The sequence below is a fragment of the Chelonus insularis genome, unplaced genomic scaffold (genome assembly GCF_013357705.1).
Source record: "Chelonus insularis isolate UGA/USDA-ARS -01 unplaced genomic scaffold, ASM1335770v1 contig_124_pilon, whole genome shotgun sequence".
Taxonomy (NCBI): Eukaryota; Metazoa; Arthropoda; class Insecta; order Hymenoptera; family Braconidae; genus Chelonus; species Chelonus insularis.
In genome coordinates this window covers 274176-302156 of record NW_023276365.1, presented here as the reverse complement: position 1 = coordinate 302156, position 27981 = coordinate 274176, and the positions used below count along the sequence as shown (strand labels likewise).

The 27981-nt window shown below is 27.9% G+C and overlaps 6 protein-coding genes across 7 annotated transcripts; 3 read left to right on the top strand and 3 right to left on the bottom strand.

Annotated features, from left to right (window-relative positions):
* Positions 1 to 1458: 1458 nt before the first annotated feature.
* Positions 1459 to 7186, top strand: LOC118067081 (membrane alanyl aminopeptidase-like). Its single transcript, XM_035083629.1, has 10 exons — positions 1459 to 1628; positions 1711 to 1843; positions 2009 to 2188; positions 2255 to 2499; positions 2580 to 2959; positions 3092 to 3369; positions 3500 to 3543; positions 3754 to 3918; positions 4222 to 7045; positions 7166 to 7186. The coding sequence occupies exons 1-10, from the start codon at positions 1459 to 1461 to the stop codon at positions 7184 to 7186; spliced, it is 4440 nt and encodes a 1479-aa protein (XP_034939520.1).
* A 234-nt stretch (positions 7187 to 7420) lies between these two features.
* LOC118067072 (uncharacterized) lies at positions 7421 to 8007 on the bottom strand. Its single transcript, XM_035083621.1, has 2 exons — positions 7694 to 8007; positions 7421 to 7605 (listed from the first exon to the last, which is right to left on the bottom strand). The coding sequence occupies exons 1-2, from the start codon at positions 7914 to 7916 to the stop codon at positions 7421 to 7423; spliced, it is 408 nt and encodes a 135-aa protein (XP_034939512.1). The 5' UTR covers positions 7917 to 8007.
* Positions 8008 to 12248: 4241 nt separating this feature from the next.
* Positions 12249 to 16786, top strand: LOC118067599 (poly(U)-specific endoribonuclease homolog). The gene is made up of 4 exons (XM_035084430.1): positions 12249 to 12419; positions 12979 to 13071; positions 13619 to 15114; positions 15517 to 16786. Exons 1-4 carry the CDS (start codon positions 12368 to 12370, stop codon positions 15748 to 15750), a joined length of 1875 nt encoding a protein of 624 aa, XP_034940321.1. The 5' UTR covers positions 12249 to 12367; the 3' UTR covers positions 15751 to 16786.
* LOC118067066 (putative uncharacterized protein DDB_G0282133) lies at positions 15828 to 18874 on the bottom strand. Its single transcript, XM_035083608.1, has 7 exons — positions 18588 to 18874; positions 18218 to 18502; positions 17813 to 18135; positions 16782 to 17727; positions 16565 to 16693; positions 16113 to 16479; positions 15828 to 16037 (listed from the first exon to the last, which is right to left on the bottom strand). The coding sequence occupies exons 1-7, from the start codon at positions 18615 to 18617 to the stop codon at positions 15841 to 15843; spliced, it is 2277 nt and encodes a 758-aa protein (XP_034939499.1). The 5' UTR covers positions 18618 to 18874; the 3' UTR covers positions 15828 to 15840.
* On the bottom strand, positions 18863 to 21813 carry LOC118067608 (cyclin-dependent kinase 20-like). Of its 2 annotated transcripts, none has more exons than XM_035084442.1 (5): positions 21506 to 21813; positions 20786 to 20974; positions 20460 to 20696; positions 19162 to 19389; positions 18863 to 19074 (listed from the first exon to the last, which is right to left on the bottom strand). In XM_035084442.1, exons 1-5 carry the CDS (start codon positions 21689 to 21691, stop codon positions 18916 to 18918), a joined length of 999 nt encoding a protein of 332 aa, XP_034940333.1. In that variant the 5' UTR covers positions 21692 to 21813; the 3' UTR covers positions 18863 to 18915. The 2 variants fall into 2 exon arrangements, with proteins under 2 accessions (XP_034940333.1, XP_034940337.1); XM_035084446.1 differs by lacking the exon at positions 21506 to 21813 and adding an exon at positions 21044 to 21167.
* Positions 21622 to 26747, top strand: Ttc7 (tetratricopeptide repeat domain 7). Its single transcript, XM_035084416.1, has 6 exons — positions 21622 to 22252; positions 22385 to 22536; positions 23060 to 24309; positions 24599 to 25277; positions 25860 to 25964; positions 26072 to 26747. Exons 1-6 carry the CDS (start codon positions 22129 to 22131, stop codon positions 26294 to 26296), a joined length of 2535 nt encoding a protein of 844 aa, XP_034940307.1. The 5' UTR covers positions 21622 to 22128; the 3' UTR covers positions 26297 to 26747.
* Positions 26748 to 27981: the final 1234 nt, after the last annotated feature.

Genomic DNA, 27981 nt, shown 5'->3' with positions numbered 1-27981 from the left:
AACAATGAACAAATGAAAACTGAGTTATCAACTGGACTCTTATCGATAAAGTGAAGAATAAATTGGTAAAACGAATTTCTTTCTTTTTCGATGCAACCAAAAAAGAAAATTAGTTTATCAATTTATTTAAATTCAAAGATGAATAAATTTAAAAAGTTTAAATATAAATTTCCTTAACAATGTTAATTTGTAGGTTAATTGTTTTCAAATGTTTATAATATATTTTTTTTTGACTTCATGGGTAATTAGTAAATGAATTATTCAATTGTTTATACAATTAAAAACTTTTAAATTGAATTAATAATTAACCAGCAAAAATAGTCAACATTGTTTAGAAAATGGCTACTGCATAGGATTGTAAATACTCAATAAATTAGAAATTTTCTCTAAATGATCATGTTTGTGATTCCATATTTTTTTAAAAAAGATAATCAAATTCAATATTGTCGAATGTGTTTGTAAAAATTTTTTTATGACGCATTTTTCTAAAAACAATCGTCTCCATATTCTATAAAGCCTTCGAATTATGTACTGAGTCGAAGATTTTATTATTTTTATCAGAATAGATCGTAGTCATTACATTTATAAAAATTATTTGGAATTGATTATTTCTACGAATCTTAATAATTTGTAATCCTGTTTACATAACCTGTTCTAATATATTTTTATAAAACTGATGTATATGATGACAACTGTTCAAAAAGATGAGGTGAACAATAAAATTACTTATTATTAATCATAAATGTGTGCGTAAATTTAAATATATATCATCAGTAGTTAGATATTCGAATTTCAATTTAATTTTTATGTCTGAAAAAATATAATACAAAGAAAATTTGTTACACTTGAATTTTATGATAGTACAATATATGTTATCTAAATCAATAAAAAGTACATAATTCAACTTTGAATAACCTTCATCGTCGGTATCTATACTTAGTACCATGAAATTAATTTATTTTAACAGCATCAAATATTTAAAAACATGATGATAACGTTTTCATGTCTCTCTTGTAATAGAGAAGTAGTGAATAAAGAGTGGGGATTAATTCCTGGTAGGAATAAATATGGACACCAGGAGACGAGTGATCAGTTAACCGAATTAATCTACTAATTTACCAAAGAAGCATCCTCAGTAGAATGATGCTTTTTTCCATATTTTTGATAAAAATGTTTATTAAAGTTTGTTTTCTCTTGATTAGCATCAAATCAATCCACTCATTAGAACTTTTAAAACATAATGAAAAACAATGCAATAACAAAGTTTATGAATATAATTTATCGAACAATTTAATTCGAAAAAAAACAGGGAATAAGTTGGATTCAATATCAATTTTTGATAATTTATTATATGAAGAATTGCTTGAATTTAACGCTCAAACCATCAAAGACATTGATCGAATCATTTTGGATAAATCACCTTTAACAATCAATTATATGGATATTTTCGTTAATAATATGCTTGTTGGAGAAGCCGTCGACGAATATGACAATGGAAAATATGTAATCAAATTCCAGAAAATAATACCTGCTAATGCCAGCGTAAATGTTAAGATTTATTTTAAAGAATTACCTCTGTTAGCTTTGTATGATCTCTTTCAATTCAATGTCTTAACAGTGACTAATCAGTGAGTTCTTATTAAATTTTTTTTTTTTTTTGTGTTCCTTTTACAAGTAATTTTATTCTTTTATAATTTTTTATTTATACAGGAACACTATTGATTCTAGAAAAACTAGCGAAGGGATATCTATATCTACTTACCTTTTAGCTGCATTTTTCTCTGGATTAGAATTTACCAAATTAATGGAGTTTACTTCTGAATCGTACCTATTTAAATATAACGTAAATACTATTCAAGAGAATTCTTTAACAAGAATTACATATGAAGCTTACAGATATTTAAAATTGTTCTTCGCAGAAAAGTATAAATTGCCAGCAATAAATCCACATTTTGAATCAAACTCCATAATCAATTTAAAAAACTTTAGTGAAATTGAAATAAAAAAGACTAAAACACTTCAAGAACTCAAGCAAGTATTAAATAAAGAAAGAGAACAAGAGTTTACTGCTAATCTTTTATACGAATGGTCTCTTATGTACCTCAATTTAATTAAATTAAATATGGATACAAGTGAATGGATTATCGATGGACTTGCTACTTATTTAAAATATTATGGAATCTCAAAGGTATTTATCATAATTATTATTAAAAAACCATTAGAACTAATAAAGTTAAATTCAATTCTTTCATAGTACGAACCAATTTCAAAAATCCATCGAAGGTTTATTGAAGATCATTTACAACCAGCTTTAGCTGCAGATGCATTAGAATCATTACATCCTCTAATAGTTACGCCAGGGAATCTGATCCCTGCCGATATTCCTCAAGATAGTAAGAAGATCTTTAATTCTAAAATGACCAGTCTTTTTCGAATGTTATCTTTGACTTTTGGACTACCTGTATTAAACCATGCAATTCAAAAATTTTATGAAAAAGGGTAAATAGATATTTTAGTTTTCCTTCATGCGTGTATTTCCTTATTCATTATATCTCATTCAAAAAATGTCATCGATTTAGAAAAAAAAGAGGCGTTACGTTAAATGATCTCTGCGATTATTTACAAAATGAAGTTTTTTTCCTCGAAGACATAGATCTTCGTTTCAGTACCAGAAAATTGATAGCAGCCTGGACAGAACAAGCTGGATATCCTCTATTGACTGTAAACGTAAAAAGTGATGGTGTTTATTTAAAACAGTCAAAATTCTGCTGGCAAGATACAGATATTATTGACGAATCAAGTGACTATTTATGGTGGATACCAATAACCTGGATTACTAAAAAAACTTTAAATTTGAAGTCAATTGCCCCTGTATATTGGCTCAATAGCACACAAGACAAGATAATGATTCCGAATGAAGTCAAAGATGATTGGATTATTTTTAACTCCGGTAAAACAGGTGAAAAATGATTTTTATCAAGCATTATTTAATGTAAATACTTAGGCAATAGTTATATCTTGAAAATATTGAATTTTTTGATTTAATTATTATGAATTGATAGTAATTATCTGAAATTGATTATTTTTATAGGGTATTATAGAGTTAATTATGACCGAAACTCGTGGAAACGTATAATGAATACTCTAAATAGTCAATCGTTTAACGATATTCCGACAATAGATCGTATGGCAATTATTGATGATGTAATAAGTTTAGCTAAAACTGGCCATGTTCCTATAGACATTTACCTGCAAGGGCTGGAATATATTCAAGTCGAAATATTTTCCGGGCCATTAAGAATAGGACTGCAAGAATTTATAAATCTTCACGAATATTATTCTGATAGCATAAATGCTGAAGATATTGACGTAAGTTATGTTTGCTAATCATCATGGTGTGTGTTATAACTATATTAGAAAATACTTATGTCATCTATGTTTGTTATCTATGAAAGAAATTGAACAAACATAGATTAATTTAATTCAATTACTATTTCAGAAATTTATTTTTTATCAACTAAAATGGGCGTATAATTCTATGGGGTATACAAAAAAACTAACTGATGATAAATCATTTATTTCATTTCGAACCGATTTGAATTTTTTAATAGATGATATTAAATTTAAAAAATGTGTACGTTCTATTCAAAATTATTGGACAAAAATTTTCAAAGATTCCAAAACTACGTAGGTATAACAATAAACTACTTTTATACGTTAAAGAATTTTATTAATGTCTTTTTACACCAACAGACAAACAATACAAAGTGAAAGTTATAATTATTGTTCGTCTTTCAATAAAAATCTTAAGCGATATAATCGTGTTGATTTGGATGAATTATCATCTCTTAGTGCAGTCGAACGACAACCGTCCGATTTATTTTTATTTTGTACCAAAGCTGTCTGGTCTCAGGAAGAGTATGATAAAATTAATAAATTAATTATTCTACAAAATAGTTTATTATTAATAATATTTTTGATTATGTTGAAGGTTCTTAAAAAATTGTATAGCAGAAATAAAACAAAATGATGGACTAAATTCACTAACGATAAAAAAAATTACCATAATATTGCAAAACATGGGAAACTGTCGAAACAAAGGGATTCAATTAGTACTAAATTATTTGATTCACAATCCTTCACTAATAAATTATTAGTAAGTTTGATATTTATTCATAAATAATGTTCAATTTTTTTATCATAATTTTTTTATTGTTTCAGTTGTCAACATGAGCAGTTATTATTTTTAGACCTTATATCATCATTTTCTCAAAAACTTATAACACCAACCACGAATTTCGATTACATAAAAAAGCTTACTGACATTGCATCAGTTGGGTGCTCACAAATTTCAGAATTTTTGAGTATAGTACAAAAAAACAAAGATTTCGAGAATACGTTTTATTTAACAAAATATGATTCAATTGTTGAATGGGTTAAAAAGAAAAATAACGAAGTGAACACATTTGGGTTTTACAAATACTTGCTTCCAAATAATATCCTCCCACAAAAGTATATAATTGAATTAACGCCTCATTTGATCCCGGGAAATTTTTACTTCGAGGGAAAAGTTCAAATAATAGGACATGTATCGCAAAAAACATCTGAAATTTTACTTCATTTCCATAATTTGAACTATCATTCAATAAATCTAGAAGTTGACGGTCGAGCTGCTGTTATATATCATATAATACATCATGAACAGTATCAATTTTTAGAGATCCAGACAAGTGACACATTAAGAGTGCCATCTGAAATAAAAATTGAAATACACTATAGAGGATCAATAGGTCAAGAAAAGCGTGGCTTTTATCATGACTTTTACATTAATAATGATAATCAAATTAAATGGTTCGCAGCCACTAATTTAGAACGTGCATCAGCCCGAAGACTTTTTCCTTGTTTTGATGAACCATTTTTCAAATCTGTTTTCCAGTTACGTATCAACAGGACAGCTGATTTTAAAACAGTCAGCAATGTAAAATTACAATCAGTTATAGAAAATAATGGTCGATACATAGATGTTTTTGAAGATACCCCAGAAATATCAACACACCAAATTGCTTTTATTGTGTCTGAATTTAATTCTTCTGATGAAGTATCAAAAAATTTTGATTGGTTCAAGTTAAATAAGTCTTTCGAAATAATATACCCTATAATTCAAACAAAAAATTTCTTCGATAGTATTGAGAAGCTAGTTAATTCTCAAGAGCCCAATAATTATACATACCATGATAATTTAGCACAAGTTAAAAATCAAATAGAAAATTATGGTCTTATTGCTTATTATGGAAAGAATGTCATTACCAATCCAAACGATGTATCTCTTTATGATAAAATTACATACATCATTGATTGGAATTACGAAATGATGTATCGATTTTTTAGAAATTTTTTAACAATGGATTTTTGGAGATGCGAATGGTTTACCAGAGCAATTTCTTACCACTTTTTATCTGTTGGTTATGAAAATGATAAAAGCGCTGAAGATGAAGGCAGTGCCTTATTCATTGTTCATCATCTTCAACCTTCAATGCTCATTGATGCTTCCTTATCAAATGATATTTTTATCAAAGAAGATTATACGGCAGAGCAAATAGAAAACGCATATAATAAATTTACTGACGACAAAGGTGTAAGTATTTTGAGAATGATTGAAGACACATCAGATTATTTAGATACAACTCGTTTCTTTCAAAAGTTTGTCAGTAATGCTGTAAACGAAAAAAAATTGCCTTTATTTTATAATCCTCAATGGGGCAATTGTCCAGGATTAAATCAATTTTGTAAGATAGTTGAAACAAGACCATCTTTAAATACACAATATTCAGGATACTCAAATTGTATTTTAAAAAATTGGATCAGTCAAAAAGGATTTCCAGTAGTTCATGTTAAAATTGAAAATAATACTGTAAATCTTTCACAAACACCATTTCGAAATAATCCTTCGGAAATCAACTCGAGATATATATGGAACATTCCTATCACCTGGACTTCAAGTGCAAATAAAGATTTTTCTGCTACAAAGCGTTTTTTCTTTTTAAAGACACAAGAAGACAGTTTTCAAATGGATGAAACTAATCAAATTGATCAGAACGGATGGGTAATTTTCAACCTTCAGCAAATTGGTTACTATCGTGTGAATTATGATCTCAAAATGTGGAATCAAATACGGAAAACTCTTTTGAGCCCATCTTACACAGACATTCACCAAAACAATCGAGCTGCTATAATAGATGATTTGTTTAATCTTGCAAAAGGTGGATATGTTGATTATGCCACAGCTTTATCAATGACTGAATATTTGATTCAAGAAAAGAATTATGCTCCATGGAAAGCAGCATTAACAAACTTTGAATTTTTAGACAGAAGACTTGTTGCTAATGTCCAGACTCATAGATATTTCAAGATGTATGTAAAAAACATTATTAAACTTGCTTATGTAAAATTGGGATTTGATGAAGAAAATGATGAAGGTTATTCCAAATCGCTATTACGTATTAATATTTTAGAGTGGGCATGCAAATATAAGGATATATCATGCATTACCAAGTGTAAAACGTTGTTTAAGACATGGATGGATAATTCAAATAATTTAATTCCTGTCAATATTCGGAGTATCGTTTACTGTACTGCTATCAATAATGGAAATGAAATTGAATGGATGCATCTTTATAATAAACATTCAGTAACAAACAGTCGAAGTGAAAAAGATAGAATCATAAAAGCTCTGGCATGTACGGAAAAGCCTGAATTTCTACGAAAATTATTATTATATAGTATTGCCGAAAATTCAAAACTTCAAATTCAAGAAAGTTTAAATATATTTTCTGCTGTTTACTCCTCGAGTGTTCGTGGAGTTAAAATAACAATGTCTTTCATGATTCAACATTATAATACAATACTTAATTATTTTAGAGATTATAATGTAATAAAGAGTATTTTAATCGGTTTAGTAGTTCATGTAACTACTACAGATTTAATCGAAGAATTTGAAAAATTTGTACAGAAGCTTGATAAAGAATTGATACCAATTAAAGAAACTGTATTGTCATGCATTGCTCAAATCAAACAAGAGGAAATGTGGCTTAATATTAATTTCTTATCAGTCTCAAAATTTTGTGAAAAATTCAAATATCTTGAAATGTCTCATACAAATAATTAGAATAATTGTTTGGAACCATAGTTTAGTGCTATGAAAATATTTATATAAAAGAAAATATGTAAATTATTTTAATACTTTATATTTAAGTACAGAATATTAGTAATTATTATATGAAATTATGCATTGAATTAATAATAATAAATTTTATGTATGATATATTACTTTTTCATACATCTTTTTATTACTTCATTGTCATTTAAAATAATATTTGTTCAAAGTTTAAGTAAAGTAAAGTACCTAAGCATTATAATATGCTCATAGTGGTTTATATGTTGTTGTTCCGTGTACTTTGACATTATTCTCATTGTCTGGATCAACTAAGGAACTCTCAGATGGAATTCTTTTTTCCAAAATCCATTCAGGTAGATTTTGTTGAGTGGGATAATGAAAGATACGATATCCCAAAGTGCCCAAGACATTGACACATTTTCTGATAGAACCTAGAATTAAATATTCGTTTTTCTGTTAAGTTGATTGATTTTTATATAATTATTAATATCGTATCTGTTTTCTAAAAAATAAAATTACCATGAAGTGATGCCTTTTTGAATTTCGGATTAATCGAGATGTCTGGAAAACGTTTTTCCAATAAATCCATTGCTTCATTACTCAATTCAGTCAAATATATTTTATTGTTTTCGTTATCCAATAAGGATATGTAGTGATAAGTATCACAAAGTACTGAGCTACTTAAGTAACCACATGTAAAGAGTAAAACAAATCCAAAGAAATATTTTGGAATTAATGCCATGTTGAGAAAAATTTTTAATCACTGGATCGTATTTAATGTTTTATAAATTCTTTAAATAATTAATTTTAATTTCTTACTGACACTTATACTTTCCGATAGACGTTCAACTACTTCAGTATCACTCAACTTTTTGATATACTTCCATGTATACACTTCTGCTTTATATAAGCAGCTTCGAAAAAAGACAATAAACTATTTAATACTCATCATTTTAAATACTTTATATTGATAAGATTAAAATAATCGCTACTAACAATGACACAAAAAAATAATAGTAATTTTTTAATATAATCATTAATATCCCTCACACAAATAAAAATTAATTTTTGAATTTTTCATTTATACTACACTTTAAATGGCTTCAATATTCTTTATCTTTAAAATTATATATGAATTTACATCATAACATAAAAATATCGTAAAAGTCATATAATATAATAGATTTAAAAACTCTTTAATAATTTATTCATTTATTAAATAAGTATTACAGTTCATTTATAAAAATAATTTTTTTCTTTTATACAGATTAATTGATAACAGGGAATTTTTGAAATTATGAAACACAATTACCACACAGTTAACGTTTTTTTCATGATAGCCTCAATGATTGTTGGGTTATTTTTTGTTATTTGATAATTGAAAATTAATGATTCATTTGAAGAAAAGTAGTTTTGTTAAAGTATCAAATGAATTAAAACATTCGAAAGAGTACAAATAATATTTCTCTTAAATTATAGTAATTTTATATTATAATTTAAAAATAAATTAAATTTTTTTAGTATTTTGTCTATTTAAATAAATACAAAATATTGGCAGTATAAAAATGTTTAAGATATAAATAGAATATGATAAATAAATAAAAATAAATATTTTTCAATTGAATGATTTACCTAAATTAATATTACATTAAGCTACTTGTTAAGTTAATTGATGAAAGGTATAATAGTGTTATCTACAATAACATTATTCACCACATAATTCAACAAATATTCGAAAATGGAATATAATGAGAGATCGTCAGAAAGAATTTCTTTATTTCCGTTTTTATCGTCTTCTCCAATCTCTGCACAACTACCATCAATATTGCCATTTCCTAGAAACATTTCCATCAAGCAATAAGCCGTTGGACCTATTAAATCAGGGAAGCCCGGAAAAGTACGTGAAGATGACAACTCAAATGGTTTTTCTTCTATTTTTGTACATTGTACTGAATTCATCTACAATAATAATTTTATTAATATTAAAATAAGTTTCTCTTAACTCCTATAGGTTCTATGATAAAATTTTAATCTAAAGTTTGATTCAATTATCAAAAAATATTACTCACCAACAAAGAGATGCAGATTACACTGACAAAGTATAACGTCTGATTCATTTTGCACAAAATTGATTTTTCTTGGATTATGTTATAAAATTAATTTTATTTATCCAAATAAAATTTTTTTATTAGGATTCTGTTGATTGACAATGATTCAGAACTTCTTCCAGGTACAGATGTACGATGCCAGAAGAGCGTTCTTCTCCGTTAGCTTCACAGGAGATGACTGAATTCAACGATTGAATGTTGTACACTTCTACCGTCAACTTTTAAATTTTATGTCACTGATTAACATCTTTCTATTTTAGACTTTTTTCTCAAATAACGTATATTAATCACAGGGTTTATATTAGTACCATTGTATACTAACGGTATTATAGGAAAAAGGTATTCAGGTCATTCCAAAGCTGCTTCTTCTCGTTAGAAAAAGATTGGACCATGTTTTTCACTGGTCACTCACAGCAATGCCACTAAATTCCATGGTATTCATTTAAAACTATTGCTTCTTTTATATATTTTTTTTTATTTTATTTTATTATACCTGGTGTAAACAAAGAAACTGACCAACGTAAAAAGAACTATTTTCAGCTTCATCATTTTTATGTCCTAGAGATCTTAAAGAGGTAAGTAACTCATGTTTAATATCCTCCTTTATATTCTATCAGAATGAATCAAATTCATTAGATGAGTAGTAGTTACCTTTTCACTTTTCCAGTCATTGTCGAAACCGTTGTCAAGATTCATTGGATTAAATATATTAGAGAAATGATTATAATCTAAGTTTAATGCACTCTGAAATGAAACTTTTAGAATAAATTATTTGTTCCTAAATTGTGACATTAAATAATAAAGTTTAAACATTATCTTTTCACTTTATAGTAGTTAGAAATTACTATAGAAAACGGAGCGTAATCATATAACAGTTGTTCATATGAATGTATAACACTGTAATTCTCTGGTGAAAAATTACAGACTAATAAATATAAATGTATAATACGTAAAAACAAAGCTTGTAATGAGTAGTAACTATTTATTCATACAATTTTAAATAATTTATAAAATAAAGAAAATTACGAATAGCTAACGATAATAATTGAAAAGCTAGTGAGCCTAATTATACAAACAAATCTAATTTTTTAATACTGATTACAAATTGATTATAAAAATTGACAACTATTTGTAATAGATGAAAAGGGTTCATTAACACTGAAAATGATTTATTTTATAATTTCTAGATAAGTTGACAACGCAGACATTAAGGGCTGCACTCACATAATGACGTTTTTTCTATTTTTTGAAACTGTGATTCAATAAATAATCACGTGGAAATTCACGTGGAAGTCATATAATCCCTCTATTTTCAACTCTGCCATATCAGCCTCTAATGTCATCAACATTGCAGCAGTTACCTTTATTCAATTTCAAAGGTAATATTTATACATTACTTGTTATCTAACCTTTTCTTTACTACTTCCCTGTCAATTTGTTTTCTTCTTTAATAATATTTAAAAATTAAATGTAGTTATTATGACTTATTCGAGATTTTATTTTAATCAAATGCAATTAGTAGAGAAATGAGAGACTGCTGATATTAATTTAGCTGCGAGAATTCACATACCCGTATTACAGTAATAATTGGATTAATCCTTAAAACGAAAATGTTTAATAAACGATAATGAATAATTTTTTATGATATTCTGTTGATGATAATATCCACCAATATATAGTTGTTGAAAGAAAATTCCTGAAAGTAAATAAATAAATTAGATAAATAATACAATAACAAATAAAATATATTACGTTTTACCTTTTTTCATTTTCTACGTCGTAAGGATTCAAAATTCAATCGTTTCTGGAACACAAAAAAAAAATCTTTTGAAAATTTTACATTTAAAGAAATGGTGATTTGTATTACAAAGTTTTATAACAAAGATTTCATAATCTGTAGTAAACTGTTATTGTACAATGTGTAACCTTATTGGATTATAAATGCATAATAGAATGAAAATACTTGAATTCTATTACTTAGATAAAAACAGTTATACTGAGCAAATGTTTTCTTGAAAAAATTGGATCTTGTGTACTGGAACAGTTCTGTTAATCGGACCGAAAATTCTATTTATTTTTCTTTTATCTAAGAAACTTAATTAACTTTTCATCTAAGATGAACAATTAATAATAAGATTATACCAATAAATTATACACATTAAATACACATAATATATTAAAGAAAAAGAAAAAATAAGTAAGAATTAAATTCTAAAAGTGTAAGGAATGTTAAAAAATGGAATATCATTTAATTTACTATTATTTATAATGAATAGAAATTTCTGTTCGAGGTTTTATGACGTTTTATAAATAAAAATAAAGAAATTCAAGGAGAAAAAGCATACATAGGAATGTCTAGACAATTTAATTCTTAACACAAACTGATCGATTCTCAATGAACAGTTATTGGACTTTATTTCTACTTTTGGAAGAATATGTATCACCTGAATAAACGAGCATCAAACTAGAAAATAAATGAAATCTTAACAATGATTTAAACCTCAGAATAAAACAAGTTTAAATAAATTCAATAGTATAAAAAGAAGACTCCAAAATCAACTTAGCATTTTAATACTACCCGTAACAATGAAAAATTCTAAGAACTAATGGTTACATAAATAATAATGGTGGTTGCAAGCAGTGACGTAGTAAAAAATGAATCATAACTAGAAACAATCTCATTTGATGGAAACAACTAGACTTGACATTAAATTAATAAATACATCGTGATAATAATAGCAGTCAGGATGAAGATTAAATCATTTAATAAAAAAATATCAGATTTATCTCTTAAAAGCGTTAATTTCTAAATCAAGGTTACTTATGTGCAGTGTACAAGAATATATTATTTGTTGACAGTGGCCAAGGATCTTTCCAGGTCTTTCTGCTCCTCTTTGTCATCCCTACCTTCTTCAGTTGTTCATGGAAAGAGAAAGCCTATGACTGAATCATTCGCTGCAGTTTATGTATGCTAACTCAAGACTGACCAGACTAGTTTTATTCAATCTGTCAGAAGTGAAACTACGCATCAGTGACGTTTACTGAATTTTCTATTTTGCAACGATCAGAAAACGAATAAGAAGCCATGAAACTGTGTCTTCTCGTTAGTTTTCTTTTTATTATTCTACAATTATCATGTAAGAATGTATAAATAAATATATTATTTACTTTTAATTTAATACTTATTGCTGAATCAGATTGCTAAACATAAAAACTAGCTTTAAGGTCAAAATATCACAAGTTGATTGGTTTTTATTGGCATTTCTCTTAATATTCATGTTCTTTTTAATTAATTAACAATATAAAATTATCACGTTTATAAAATCTGCGATGTTTCTAGATTTTAAACGTATTATGTGGATCTTTATGTCAAGTGAATATAATTTAATTGAACTCTATTTCACTTGAATCGACGTTAGACTACATTTACACATTATCCAATTTAAATTAAATGATAAATTACATTCTGAGAATATCTATATCTATAGTTTTAAGATTATTGGTGTAATAATTCGATTCATGTTCAATTAATATTGTTTTGATAATATTCTTCAATTGTAGCTCATTTTCATTTGTTTTTTTCTTCTTTTTAAATAATATACAAATTTAACAATGTTTCCAGTCTGATGGTTCTCTTTGTAAGTGATTTTATCTGCGTTTTCATAAATAAATTTACACTTATAATTTATTATACAGATATTGATGCACGTAGAAAGAGCTCTTCATCAGGATCATTACTCAGAAGAGGAAGTAGTAGCAGTACTAAAGGAAATTCAAGGCCTTCATCTGGTAAGCAATTTTCATAAAATTAAATAAAACAATGTTTGTAATAGTTTTTGCTTTTTCAGCTGATCAACCGTTAGATTTTTAATGTCCTTGAGGTCAAATAGCCATAAAATTTGATCATTAAAAAGTTTTACAACAAAACAACATAGCACTATATGACCTTCCATTAGCAGTATTTTATTTAAATTAATTTATTTCCAATTGTTAGTCAGTAATTTTAAAACTGATGTATAATTTTAATAATTATATCAAAGCATATTTGTGTTGAGAATGAAATTATATATAAAATAACTTGATTAGTGTGTTTAATCACAATGTCATTTTATTTTATCCATGCTAATATTCGCATTGAATTAATCGGAATTCTTCATTTCGATTTATCAATTTGAGTCTCAAGTTCAGATATATATATTCCAAATAGCTCAATAAATTGTTTGCAACTTTGTTGATTCATTTAAAAAATCTGTTAGCTCAAATATTTATGTTCTTATGTTTAATATTTAACGATAGTAAAAATTTTTCTCTTCATTGTTTAAATAATTAATTCTAGGAGGATCACATGGATCTGCTCCTCCATCTCCCGGCTGGAATGTTCCAAAACAACAACCATCTGTTCAAAAACCATCAGCACCAGTGAATGAGCACGTTTCAAAAACAAGTTCTTCCAATGTGCAATCTTCTAATTGGAAACCATCTGGAGGTTATAATACACAAACTGGTACTCCATATGGCAACGTTGGTTCTAATCAACACAGTCCGAGTCAAGGTTACAATCCATCTGTAGGTAGTTATCAACACAACACTCATGCAGGAGCGCCTTATAATCCAAGCCATGCACCAGGAAACACTGGTTACAACTCTTATGGAAGCCCTCCAGGCTATCATGCACCAAGCTATCATCCACCAGCAGGACACAGTCCAGGTTATGGAGCTCCACCAGCTTATAACCCATACAATCCTTCTTACGGACATTCTTACACTCCTGGAGCTGGTTATAATCCTCCCGTTGGTCATGCACCTCAGACAATTCTTGTTCAAGGCTCTTCCAGACCTGGAATCGGTCAATTGGCAAAAGAAGCATTAGTTTTTGCTGGAGTAAGTGCTGGAGTTAATGCAGTTGCAAACAGAATTATTCCAGGAGGAATTTATGGTGGCCATGGAAACTATGGAGGTTCATCTTCTAGCGGTGCAGCTAATGTACCTGCTGTGACACATACTCAAATCACTTATAATAATTATTACAATAATGGAACTGCTCCAGCATCAGAAGTGCCACCAGCTGCTGGGGCCCCAGCAGCACCTCTTCCTCCGTCAATTGCAGCTTCTGCACCAGCACCAGCATCAGCTGGACCGGAACCAAGTCCTGTTGTACCAATTGAAAGTGCTTCCAATGCTAATCCTCCTGCAAATCAACCCACTCCTGCTCCATCTTCAGCACCAGCTAATGAAGATGCCAATTTTCCAAGTCCCACAGGACAAATTGTTACCAAAACTGATATTCAAAAATTAACTGAAGACTTATTCACCAAAGATACCAATAATGCGTTCAAACATATCACGATGAACCTTCAAGGTCAAAAAATGGATGACAGTACTAAAGATGACGCTCCAGAACCTCTTCTAACTGTTAAAGATGAAGCTTATCAAATCCCAACAGTTAAAGCTGTTATTGCACTTCATGATAATTATGAACTCGATGTGAAAGTTAAGGAAACTGTGACTCCAGAAGAGAGAAAGGAAGAAAGCGATTTACTAGATCTTATGCTTGAGACTGACATAATGAAAACAACTATGAAATTTTTGGCTGACAAAGGATATATTCCTTATGATGAATATGAATTTAAAGATACATTGAAGAGAGTTTGGTTCTCACAATTTAAGAGAATTGATAGTGAACCTGGAAGCTCTGGTTTTGAAACAGTATTTTTGGCAGAGAAATTTGATAGTGAAATCATTGGATTGCATAATTGGATTTATTATGCTCGACAAGAAGCTGAGAAGAAATTAAACTACCTTGGATACATTAAACAAACCTCACTTGGAGATGTAAGTATAAAACATTATCAAAAATTAGAAAATTAATCTGACTAAAAGAAATAAGACTAAAAAATATCTGAGAAAGTGAATCGAATTGATTTTTCATTGGTGATGTCTCTTGAACGTTAAAATAGACTTTTATAAAAAACTCAACTGTTCTCAGTAGCTTTTGTATTGATTACATTTCTATTAAAATACCAGAATAATAATTACTAAAAATCTTCCTATTTTCATATTTTTTTTTTCTTCATTCAAATCTGAACAGTAATTGTTGAAGTATCAATAGGCTGCTTAAGAGATCTCAAGAAGTCAAGTTTACTCTTCAACTATTGATAATTGGGTCCTCTATATCACTTAAGAATTCATTTAAGTGTATATAAATTAATTGAATAATCGATTTTTGTGTTACAGAAAGGAGCAATTGTTAAATTGAGGTCGAGTTTAAATGATATAATTCAACCAGTTACTACAATATTTGTTGGAACATCACCTGAGTTGGAGATGGCATTATATACAATATGTTTCTACACACGTCCTAATTATCAGTGTCCAATAAAGCTGGCAAATAATGAATTTATGATCATTGCCAACCGCGTTAACTACTTTGGCAAAGATATTTTAGTCTCTGCATATCCGGAGATTTAATTTAAATAAACATCCTACACTTCATAAAAGCAATATGCTTTTAATAAACAAATATGTTCTATCCATAAGGTGCTGAAAACTATTGTATATTTAAAAAACGTAGAATATAAAATAACTACATACCTTAGTGAGATTGTGTTGATTTTTATATAACGGATCAATAAATAACAGTGGTATTACCACTGGTCTTCCATGTGCACATCGATTTGGTAGATCAGTTTCAATCCAATAAGATACTAAATCATTACATTGTTTTAAATTCAATGGGTCGCCGAATCTAATTGCCCCTAGAAAGCCAAAAATAATTTGAAAAATTTAAATAAACTGTTCAGTTAAAATACCAAAAATAAACAGTAAAATACCATGACAAGCTTCGGAAGCAATCGCATTATGTATTGTTAACGGAAGACGATTTACTCCAATATTATTACATAATTTTTCCGTAATTTCACTCAACAATTCACGTACTGAATGTGTTAAATCAATACAGTTTTTATATTTTTTTCCAGATAAACATTTAGGAATTGTTTTAACAAATAATGTAGCATAATCATGACTTTTATAATAACTATTGTTGGCGATATTACCATCACTGATAGTAAAATTGATACCAAAATTTTCTAATAAGCTACGATTGATTTGTAATAAATTTGCATAATTAATTGGTAATTCTGTTATTTTTATTGATTGTTTCAATGTGACTGATTTTAATTTATTATTTTCAGTTTTATAATCTGAAAAATAATAATAAGGAATGAAGTAGTGAAAATAATAGATATATATATATAACAATGTTATAAATAGTGAGTTATTTTTTACCGTCTATTAAATTCTCATAACGGATTCTTTCATCCATAGCATGTTGGTCGATTAATATCAACAATTTTTTGTTATTATATTCAGCAATGCAGGCAATAAATTCCAAATTTACTTGATTCAATACCTGAAACAACGAGATCGTACTTTTAACTACTTAGTTGTAATTCTATTTTTTACGTGTATTTGAATGCTTTAAGTAAACTTGTTTTTACCTTGATCTGTTGAAGTATTTTTTTATCCATTGTTATCTCATCCTTCCCACGTTTAACATTACATAGTCTAACGTCATCATCTTGTCTTCGAGGTAAATTAAATTTTAAATTGCAATTCTCACGAAAAGCGCCTGATAGCTTACGTGTTGACAGTTTATTACTATTCTTTGGTAGTAAATTGTTCAATTTTTCTGGTAAAAAACTATAACGCTTCTTGTTAATTGTCTTTAAATTACTATCATTATTTCCTTCAGAAATTTTGTCTAATTCATTTCGTGGTGATTCTAAAATCCAGTCAGACCATTCCCCACTTAAATCAAAATCATGTGGATTTACTTCAATGCAGAGTTTTTCACCATTCACATGATCATTTTCATCATCATCCAACTTATCACAGTTAAGATTATCGTCGTTATTTAATTCACTATACGACTCCAACCCTGTTTGAATGAATGCATATTGTTTCTGATTATCATTGAGATCAGGAGTATTAATTTTATCATTGGAAATATCCGTACTATCACTCTCATGATTAAATCTACTTGAGCTTGTTGTCGGGAATGAATATTTCTTCATATCACAATTAATATTAGTATTATTACTATTAATATAATTAATCATGTTATTATCATCATTATTTAATTCAGTTTGTAGCTCTGTATTCATTGTAGTGAATGAACATTGATTTTTATTATCATTAATGATATTATTATTATCTTTCATCGTATTTTTAGTGTCTTTATTATGATTAAATGCATTGTGTGATCTTAAGCTTGCTATAGTGAATGAACATTGCCTTTCATTATTTTTATTATTATTGTTCCTATTTTTAATTTCGTCGTTAGATTCTTCTCTATTTTTATTAGCTGTCTTCAAAATTGATTTTATTTTTTTATTTAATTGAATTTTTTCACTTCTTTTTACAGTAGGACTTCGATCCTTGTTTCTGAAATTGTTTTAAAAGTTTTTTAAATTTCATCTTATTTAGATAAAAAGTATTTAGAATTTTAAATAATAGTTTTTATTCTAACATTTTACCAGGTGAATGTGTAATGAATTTTCCAAAAGTTGGGTAATAAGTTCGATGAAAATAACTTCTAGATTGTTCGAATTTTTTTGTCTTCTCGCCAGAAAATTTTTTCTTGCCAAATACGTGTTTTTTATTATCATCATTAATAACAATTGAATAAGATACTTGAGGAGCTTTAGAAAATATCCGTTCGATGATACTCTTATATGTGAAAATTTTTATAAATAGTTTTGAATTACGAGTGAAATAAATGATGCAAGTTGTTCCAGAAGTTGGACGGTTTTTTATTTTCTTGATTGATGACGGATAATTAAATTTCAGAATCTAAACAATTTACGAATTATCAAATAATTGAAACAAAAAAATGATAAGGTATCACTAAAAATGAAGTAACTAGACTATTTACTTTACAGTAGGTATTTCCAGAAAGATATTTCGTCATAATCAATAGTGTAGAAGCACAAACACGTAGACCTAACAGAACTTGATGCCAATATTCGTATATATATTCATGTTTTTGGACTGACTCAATAAAATTTCTATGATCCTTATTCACATCAATTTTGTCTCCAATTAGTTGTAACATTTCATTAGGAATACCATTTCCATTGTCGATTATTTGCAGTCTTTTATTTTTGAAGTGGATTCGAATCGCAATTGAAGTTGACTTAGTCATCAATGATAAATTAACCTTGGAATTATTTATAAATAAATATTAAGAAATATAGGAACATACTGATATTTTTGAGTAATAAATAAAAGAAAAAAACATTTACCAAATTTTCTAAATGTTTTGTAAGTTCCATACTTGTTTAAATAAAGATTGTGTATAAGTTAATAAATGATCACTTGAATTCATTTGTTTCGTTTTCGAGTGCTTTTTGAAATGGAGTTTTTTTTAGGTCCATGAAAGGGCATTTATAAACGATGCGACTCCCTCTAGTGTTTTTACATGGATTACAATACATACACATATTACGTCACTATATGTGTATTATGATTGTATAATTGTTACACACTTATGAGGCAATTTTTTAAAAAAAATTACAAATTATGATATAAAATAACGTACTTGTTAATTTAAAGAGCTTTTATAAAATTACATTACATCATTTTCGATAAATCTTTAAATAATACAGTTAGCTTGATATTAGGATCAATTTCCTTCGATTTCAATTGATTTCTATGATCGTTAAGAGGTTTGGGAAGACTCTCAATTCCACAAGGAAACGGTAGTGCAAAGAAATATTTATGTTTTAAAATCTAAAATAAAAAATTAATTTTCGAATAAATTTTGTTTCATATATATAGCAATCAATACTCTAGATATGAATAGCAAACACTATTTACCTCATCAGCAGTCAATCGTACAGATGAGTTGTATAATAAGGTACGTCGAATAATATCCAAGGCTTCAGGACAAGCGTCTGGAATGATTTGCTCCCAAGGCACATTTTTCTGATACGGAAATGTGATTTTATTATAGTCAGGTAACGATTGTAATTCTGGCCATGATTCAGAAGTTGGTGTTCCTAATGCTTTCAATACTATCGCCAGCTGTTCAATATCAGTTTCACCCTGCAATTAATTGATGATTGATTTCTTAAAATTAATTATAAATATTTCTACTTCACTTAGATACAAAATTAATCTTACACTTCTTCCATTAAAAGTAATGGATCAGTATAACTAATGGTTGATTTTAATGACATTTTCACCCGAAATCGAAATTCAACCTTAATTCTTTCATAGCACGTAAAGTGTTTTTATGATGTTCTATTTTATGTCTAACAAATAATGAAGAATATTCAAAAAATATATATTTATATTTTATCAATTTTTAAGGTAGTCTTATCACGTAGAGTCATATTTTTGGGATGTTAAACTAGAATACCACAATGTTTTTTATATTTTCTACATTTTCATATAAATAGTGAATTTTGTAAGCAAAACAATTCGTTATTGAATTTTCCTAAGTACTAAAATGTATAAATTCAAACTAATTATTCAAGGATATTATTTCTTTAAAAATAAATATTTAAATGCTTCGATTTTTACTTAATTTAGACTCCGTTGCTATAAAAACACTTTTTACATGTTAAGCATCAATAAATCTTATGTGTGATGACCGACATTCCTTTAATTGTCAATTATAAATCTATTTCTGGTATATTCTAGAGTTTCTAAAGTTCTTGGCATTGAAGATAAAAATTAAAAAGTCTATATAATAGTTATGATGACCCAGACAATGACCAAAATGAAGGTGATAAAGACTTTTAGATCAATAATGTGAAGTTGAGTTTATGAATTCTAAAAGTTACTTCTCTGCACATACACACACTGTTAATACGTGTCTGAATAATTTAAAAATTTCCTTGGCATGTTTCCATAAGCTTTCAAGTCACAGTTCTACCCTTTTAAATATTATTTACTCGATAATAAAAGTACAGTTAATAATATTGCCAAAAAATTCAATTAAAAAGTATGTATTCCTACACCAATATAAATGTAAAAAAACTCAGTAAAAAAATTAATAATTGATTATTAGATATTTTTTAAAGTTTTCTGGCATAAAAAAAGCCCAATGTAAAAATAATAACCAACTTTATTGATTTTTTACTTCTGTAATTTATCTTATAAAGCCTTACTGGAAATAAAGGAGAATTATTGATCATTTCCCCGAAAATGCATCCCACTGACCACATATCAATAGCTGACGTGTAAATTTTAGCTCCATATAATAATTCAGGAGCTCGATACCACCTTGTGGCAACTTGATGAGAATAAGGCCGTGAACTATCTTCATACATTAATCTTGCTAAACCAAAATCAGCAATTTTTAAAACTCCTTCACTATCAATTAATAGATTTGCTGGTTTGAGATCCTAGTTCATGAAAAAAAAAATATTTTTAATTAATAAGCAATCAGAAAAAATAATATAATAAATAAAGAATAATTGTTTATGTTAGTTACCCTGTGCATCACATTGTTTTTATGCATGAAATAAACTCCTTCAAGAAGCATTTTAAAATAACACTTTATTTGTGCTGCTGTTAACGGTTTGTCATTGTCTTTTAATAGCTCCCATAATCCAGAAGGCATATAATCAAAGACCATTACAAAATCATAACCCCATGGAAACGCATCCAATAATTTAATTATCTGAAAGTCAGGTAAGGTCATCGATGCTGTTTTATGATTGATAATAATTAATTAAATCTTATTTTTTACTTATATCATTATGAGAATATTTTTTTGATAAACCATTGTCTCATAAGTTGATGTTAGAATTTTTTAGTATTAAAACACCCTAGGAAACCATAAAGATTATTGTGACTTGACAGTATTTTTGATTATTTAATACCCTTCAGAATAAATAAAAATTAAGAATGAAATGTATTCCCTCCCAAGTTGTCTAAAATGTCAATAAATATTCTTTTGAATGGCTGATAATGTAAACTACAGGATCATCAACTTCTTTCACTGTTTGTATGAAAAACATCATTTATATTTCAACAAAAGGACAATACAAAGAAGACTAAAATTATAGAACAGAATTTACCCTAATTATTAATTCAAAGATTAAATAAATCAATGTATGTGTGAATTTTGGTTCTCAGTAAATATATGACCTCAATATAAATCAAAACAAACATCAACATCTATTTCTACATAATAAAATTAATTTCTTACATAGGGATGATTTAGTTCTTGTAAAGTTTTGATTTCTCTTATTATTGAAGTTGGTATACCATCATCAATTTTTTTCAACAACACTTTCTTCAAAGCAACATCTCTGTCAGTTTCATTATGTATTGCCTTCAAAACAACACCATGAGCACCTTCTCCAATACGCCCAGTTACCGTGTAAGCGTCCATAATTAAATTTATTACAAAATAAATTTAAACTTTATAAAAAATACTAATATTGACAGTTTCTCGTATATTTATATCAACTACGCAGGTTAATAAATAAAAACATTCTAGGTAAATTATTCTTGTCTACACCTGACGTCAATCAATAAATCAATATTTTATATTCCCACTCTTGATTATTTTGAAATTTAAATTTCCCGCGGTTTAACACATGGTCATAACACTTGCGCAATTGGTATTTATCGGTTATCTCTTTCTATCTCTCTGACTCTTTTCTACTCTCGTACGCCATCATACTGGTGTTTTCCAGTGTTTTTATTGGAATTTTGTGCAAAGTGAAATTAAATTCAATGACAACTAATTCAGAAGGAGTTATTATTATTAGATAAGAATTAGATTGAGGAGTAAATAAAGAAATTTTCTGTGTTCAATATTTAATAATGACTAGTAAAAAAGTACCTACGTTAAGAATTGAAAATGAAATTGACAAATATCGTGGCGAAGGTAACTGGAAAAAGGTTATAGAATTGGCTGAACACCTCAAAGATTTATATCCATCAAATGGTAGGTGTTGACTGATTATTCAGCAATATATTTATGAAATCTTTTATGATTTATTAGAAAAAAATCAATTTAATACATTAATTTTGTTATTTAACCCAAAGTAACTGATGTCATTTCATTTGGTTAACCTAGAATGTCTCGCAAATTTCTTGAGTGGAGAAGGAAAGTTGGAAAGTTTTTTGGAAGAAACACCTCCAATTGATGCTAACATATCTAAAGCCAAAAATGGTCTGGTGGAAGCAAAAAGAAACTTAATTTTGGCTGCTAGTGAGAAAGACAAACAGGTACAAAATGATTAATAATCAAAAACGTGATTAGATAGCAATAATTAATTAATACATTTACATCAGTCATATTGAGATAAAATTATTATTTGTTTTTTAAGTATTAGTAATATATATTTCATCATAACATATTTAATCAGTATTATGAGGAATTCTTAAAAAAAGAATGACATAATTATTACTCAGAATACATCAATTTTAATGTTGTTTCTTCCTAAACATAAAAGGTGTTGATAATGAATCAGTTCTTCTTAATGTATTCTATTGAAAAATCTAAGGTGGTTGTTTATGAAGAAGGGTTATTTCTTCTAAATAAACCAAGAAAAAAAGTCATCTGTAAAAATGTAAAATTTCATAATAACTGTTCGTGAGAGAAATATTGATCATAGCGATAATTATTTTTTTAAAGCAGTGTTTTTTTTTCTCTATTCGACTGTAACGGAATATGTACATAATGAGTATATAGCCAGAAGCGTTATTCATGAAACGAGATTGAATATTAAACCACTTTATTTATTTGCAGGCTGTAGTTGTTCTAGACGCTCATTTATTACTTGGTAAATTGCACTATGCAATGGGACTTTATGATGAGTCTTTACAACATTATCAACAAGCTGAATTACATACATTAACTGAGAAGCCACTACCTCCACGAAGTTTACGAATTATTGCTGAATCATATACAATTAAAGGCTTATGTTTAGAGAAACAGTTACCTTCGTTGAAATCCAAATATAAAATAGCCGAATGGCACGAACAAATAATCAAATGTTTCGAGACTGCAGGTGATTTAACTTTAGTTTACTTACAAGAATTAGATAAAACTCATCAGCAACATCATCAAAATGGTGGTTATTCTCCACAACCATCAATTAATGTTGCTAAAAATATCGGTCCTATTTTGGAAACTGCGTTATTACGTGGTCCATTGTTGCTATTACAATCTGGTAATATTGAAGGATCTGTAAATAGATATAGAGCTATTTTATCAGCTGTGGAAACGACTGCTACGCAAAGCTTACGGTTAACATTGACCCGACAATTAGCAGAAATTTTATCACGACGTATCACTAGTTCTTGTTATAAATCACCGGCAGTGATGGATATACCAACAACAAGTACCTTGACACGTAAAATAAATAGCTTTCCGGTAAATGGTGTATCTGAGTCGCCATGGAAGCCAAAAAAATATTTTGGTCCAAATATATTTGTACCGAAGAATGAAAATGAAGAAATAATTTTATTGTTATTGATTAGTGAAGCAATGGCAGTACGTGATGCAGTCTTAAGTCAATCCCCAGAGTTTAAAGAGGCCAAATTACGCGCTTATGAAAATGCTACGGCAGTTTATGATTTATTGACTGTAATTACTGTGAGATGGAGTCAAGTTGAATTGTTACATGAATCATTTGAACGTGCTATGAAATTTTCACATGAAGAAAATCACGTTTGGACGCAGTATGCGTTATGTTTGATACAATTAGGACATTATACCCATGCTTATTCAGTATTGGAAATTGTTACAAGACTGTCAGCAATTAAAGTCATGCCATGTTTATTAGCTGCAAGACTTTGTTATGAGCATTTAGATAAAGTTAAAGAAGGAATTGAATGGAGCCAGAAGGCACTGCAAAGGGAAATGAACAATCCACAAGGATTGATGTCGAGATGTCATCTTTACATTGGCATCGGAAATAGCATCATGGCAGGGAATACTTTTGTTAGACAGGACAAAATGCAGTATACTACATCGGCTCTAGAGTCATTTCACAAGTTCGTATTGATTATCTTATCGATTTTTTAATGCATGATAAAATAATTTTCTATCAACAATTTTATTGTAAATTTTTTAATTTATTTTATTCTCTTTTTCAAAATAATTAATGTTATTCTATTTATGAGGTCCTCTTTTTTTTTTTAAGAATCATTTTGATTTTATTGATGATAAAACCTTTCATTTACAGTCACTATTAAAGTTAATATGTCGTTAATTGTACATAAACTTTCAAATGAATTAGATAATAAAATTACACCATTTAGAAATTAACGCTTTTTTTTACAGAGCTCAACAGTGTGATCCAAATGATCACTTAGCAGAGTATTATTTAGCACATGAATACGCAAGTAACCGTCAATTAAATGATGCCATGACTCACGTTAAAATATCTCTAAATTTACGTGCTGAACACATTCCCTCATTACATTTACTCGCATTATTATTATCAGCTCATAAACAGTATAATGATGCATTGCATTTGGTTAATTCAATACTTGGTGAATATCCAGATAATTTGAATTTTCTTCATATAAAAGTTCATTTACAATTACATGTTGTTGGTGCTGAAGATTCAGTCTTAACTATTAAGAAAATGATGAAAATCTGGCGTGATTTGTATGAAAATCAAATAAATGTTGATTGCAATGAACAACAGAGTGAAAGACGTAGCGAAACACGAAGTGTTTTTCAACTTTATACTTCGGAAATGTCTGATAAAGATTCAAGTTCACTACATGCTCAATCTCTAGCTGCTTCAAGAATTGAAAATGCTTTGTCTGAAGTCGCATCCTCTATTAGTTCATTTACACCTAAACCTGGACCACAACGAGCTTGGGTACTCCAATTGGAGATTTGGTTGCTGCTAACAGAAGTGTTTTTGATGCTGGATAAACCAGATGCTGCTGCATTATCATTACAAGAGGCTACAAATATTTTTCCTATGAGTCATCATATTATGTATACGGTAAGATACTTTTCGTACATTTTTTTAATTTTTAATTTTTGATGGAAGTCTATTTTAAAGTACGTTATTTTGAGACGTAAAAAGGTTTTTATAATCCACATGAGTGTATAAGAAAGTTAAACTTAATTGAATAATTTTCCATTAAAGTAATTAAAATATGTAATGCTTACTTTAGTACTTTTTGTGCTTTCATTTTTACTGATAAAGTGTAAATAAAAGGGTTATGAAAATAATGGTACCATGTAAAAAAAAATATTATCTCGTATCTAAGGTAGATTTTAGCTAGCTCATGACCCAGAGAATAAAGTACTTTATGTGTACATTTAGCTGTGCCTTATTTTTAATACATAATTAACTAACTGTGGTACCTGGTTGTAGTCAGAAGTTATTTATATCTTCGTGACATTCTCTACTCTAGTAAAAATTTCTAGTCTTGAAATTTTCTAAGAAGACTAGTCTAGAGTTATCTATTATAAAACATTTCACATAAAAAATTACTAGAGCTTTTGGTAATTTTATTAACCAACTATTGAAGTGTGCTAACTGAAACAAAGCTTATCAATCTTGTAAACTGTATTTCAGAAAGGACTCTTACATGAATACAAATCGGAATATAATGAAGCCAAACAATGTTATCAAAATGCCGTTGCAGTCAATCCTTACCACATAAAAAGTCTTCAACATTTGGTAATAATAAGAAATATAACTTATAATTGATTTTGATACGTTATTGTTATTTACTCTATCGTTAACAATTTAATTACAAAGATAATTCAACTTTTGTCTATTTTTAGGGACTAATCTATCATTATCTTGGATGTCAAAGACTAGCAGAAAAAACATTACGTGATGCAGCTAAAATAGACCCCAATTCTCATCAAACTTGGTACAACTTGGGGAAAGTATTAGAGTCTTTAGGGGAAATGGAAACTGCTAACGATTGTATGGCTACTGCATTGGAAGTTGAAAATTCGAATCCAATACTACCAATATCATCTATTCCAGTAACGTTTGAATGAAAAAAAAATTTTTTTTTTCTCAATAATTGGTTGTAAACAGATTTTTTTACTTTGATTTCGTATATATTTTTAATTGAAGCAAAGGTTTTTTTTATTGATTATTTAAGAACATTTGCTCTTACGCCGGCGTAAGAGTGAACTTGACAAGCTGCATGATGCGAAGCATTTCTAAGAGAAATTTTCAAAGTGGTGGAAGAATAATAATTAATTATAAATAAACACAAGTAGTACCTGCTTTATAAAATATGCAGTATTTAACTTATGTTATATATATTGAAATAAATTAAACAAATAACACCTGGGTTAATCATGTACATGTATACATATTAGTTAGCTGGCTAATCAATTATTATTCATTAAGTATTATAAAAAATGTTGATAATATTAAAAAAATATTTATGTATCTATGTACAAATGATTATATTGATTATTTAGTGGTGTATGTATGTAAAAATGGAAAGATTTTAAATAAAGTTATTGATTGAACAAAAAGAAAAATTGAAAGTTGTCTATGATCAATAAGTATTTATAGCATATATTAAAGATTATGAAAATCTAAATATATTGAAGTACAATAGTTTTGATTTATTACATAGCTTAAGTGTCACGTAAATCAGAACAAAAATATGCTTTTCTTTCTTATTTTTCGTCTCATTTTTTACTTCTTTTTTTCCCTGACATTTACGTCAATTTCAATTGTTTGATCGTTACGCGTTATTCTCTGTACATATAAATGTAATAAAGCGAGTTACTTTATCTAGGAGATTATTTGAAACGAATAAAAATGATTATATCATTTTATTTCAAATATGTATATATATTTTTTTTTTCAAGAATATTTTTAAAATTTTCACTTTCTCTTAAAATACAACAATTTAATTAATTTTAATGCAAGATGAAATGGTGTAGGTAAGAAAAAAAAAAAAGAAAAATAAAACAAAGAGAGGAAAAATTAATGAAAAATGTACACGCATAGTCATAGGCCTCTCCTAACTCAATTGAACGTTTAACAGGATTAAATTTTCTCTTCTCCACCCATTTTACATACACTCCTCTCACTCTTTTTCTTTAACAAGATTACAGCTCTATCTCTATCTCACTTTCATAGCGTGTCGCATTGCGCGTACGTTCGCGCACGCTCATTCGTTTTGTCAGTTTACTCAAAGCAATTTTCATTTTTTATTTTTTTTATCTTATCTTTTCATTTCGGTATTTAATCATTTTATATTGCCCTCGAATATATCTAGATAGGTATCAACATGACTTAAATTATTTCAGGTAATGATTTAGAGTCAAATGACGTACTCCTTTTACAGCATTAAGAAATTTAAACTGTAAAATATTGCTCCAAAAATTTGTTATAATAAAAATAACAATAAACATTATGATTTCAAATCTAAAAAAAATATACGATAATAATGAAGGTCTATTATTATTTGTTATTATCGTTGTAATCAATATAATATCTTGGGCATTTATGGTAATTAAGAGATTAAATGATTTGTAAGCTCTCGGAAGCCATCAGCAGGTATACTGCAATGCCTCAGTACTAGGGAGAGAGTTAGCGCAATAGTGTGTCGCAAATAGATTTTGGCGGGGAAATGAAGTAAAGGAGTAAATGTAATTTTGAAAAACATTTGTTCATGGATGACTCATAATGTTTTTTGTTGGATTTAAATTTTATT

Coding starts and splice junctions, on each gene's coding strand:
- LOC118067081 (XM_035083629.1), top strand. CDS start 1,459: ATGCTTGTTGGAGAAGCCGTCGACGAATATGACAATGGAAAATATGTA. Junction 2,189..2,254: donor AATATTATGGAATCTCAAAG/GTATTTATCATA, acceptor ATTCTTTCATAG/TACGAACCAATTTCAAAAAT. Junction 3,544..3,753: donor TGGGCGTATAATTCTATGGG/GTATACAAAAAA, acceptor TTACACCAACAG/ACAAACAATACAAAGTGAAA.
- LOC118067608 (XM_035084442.1), bottom strand. CDS start 21,691: ATGGACGCTTACACGGTAACTGGGCGTATTGGAGAAGGTGCTCATGGT. Junction 20,975..21,505: donor AAGAACTAAATCATCCCTAT/GTAAGAAATTAA, acceptor CCTGACTTTCAG/ATAATTAAATTATTGGATGC. Junction 19,075..19,161: donor TACGATTGACTGCTGATGAG/GTAAATAGTGTT, acceptor TTTTTATTTTAG/ATTTTAAAACATAAATATTT.
- LOC118067066 (XM_035083608.1), bottom strand. CDS start 18,617: ATGGAACTTACAAAACATTTAGAAAATTTG. Junction 18,136..18,217: donor CTGGAAATACCTACTGTAAA/GTAAATAGTCTA, acceptor TAAATTGTTTAG/ATTCTGAAATTTAATTATCC. Junction 16,480..16,564: donor AGAATTTAATAGACGGTAAA/AAATAACTCACT, acceptor TTTTCAGATTAT/AAAACTGAAAATAATAAATT.
- LOC118067072 (XM_035083621.1), bottom strand. CDS start 7,916: ATGGCATTAATTCCAAAATATTTCTTTGGATTTGTTTTACTCTTTACA. Junction 7,606..7,693: donor CAAAAAGGCATCACTTCATG/GTAATTTTATTT, acceptor ATTTAATTCTAG/GTTCTATCAGAAAATGTGTC.
- LOC118067599 (XM_035084430.1), top strand. CDS start 12,368: ATGAAACTGTGTCTTCTCGTTAGTTTTCTTTTTATTATTCTACAATTA. Junction 12,420..12,978: donor TATTATTCTACAATTATCAT/GTAAGAATGTAT, acceptor TTTATTATACAG/ATATTGATGCACGTAGAAAG. Junction 13,072..13,618: donor AAATTCAAGGCCTTCATCTG/GTAAGCAATTTT, acceptor AATTAATTCTAG/GAGGATCACATGGATCTGCT.
- Ttc7 (XM_035084416.1), top strand. CDS start 22,129: ATGACTAGTAAAAAAGTACCTACGTTAAGAATTGAAAATGAAATTGAC. Junction 22,537..23,059: donor CTAGTGAGAAAGACAAACAG/GTACAAAATGAT, acceptor ATTTATTTGCAG/GCTGTAGTTGTTCTAGACGC. Junction 25,965..26,071: donor TAAAAAGTCTTCAACATTTG/GTAATAATAAGA, acceptor GTCTATTTTTAG/GGACTAATCTATCATTATCT.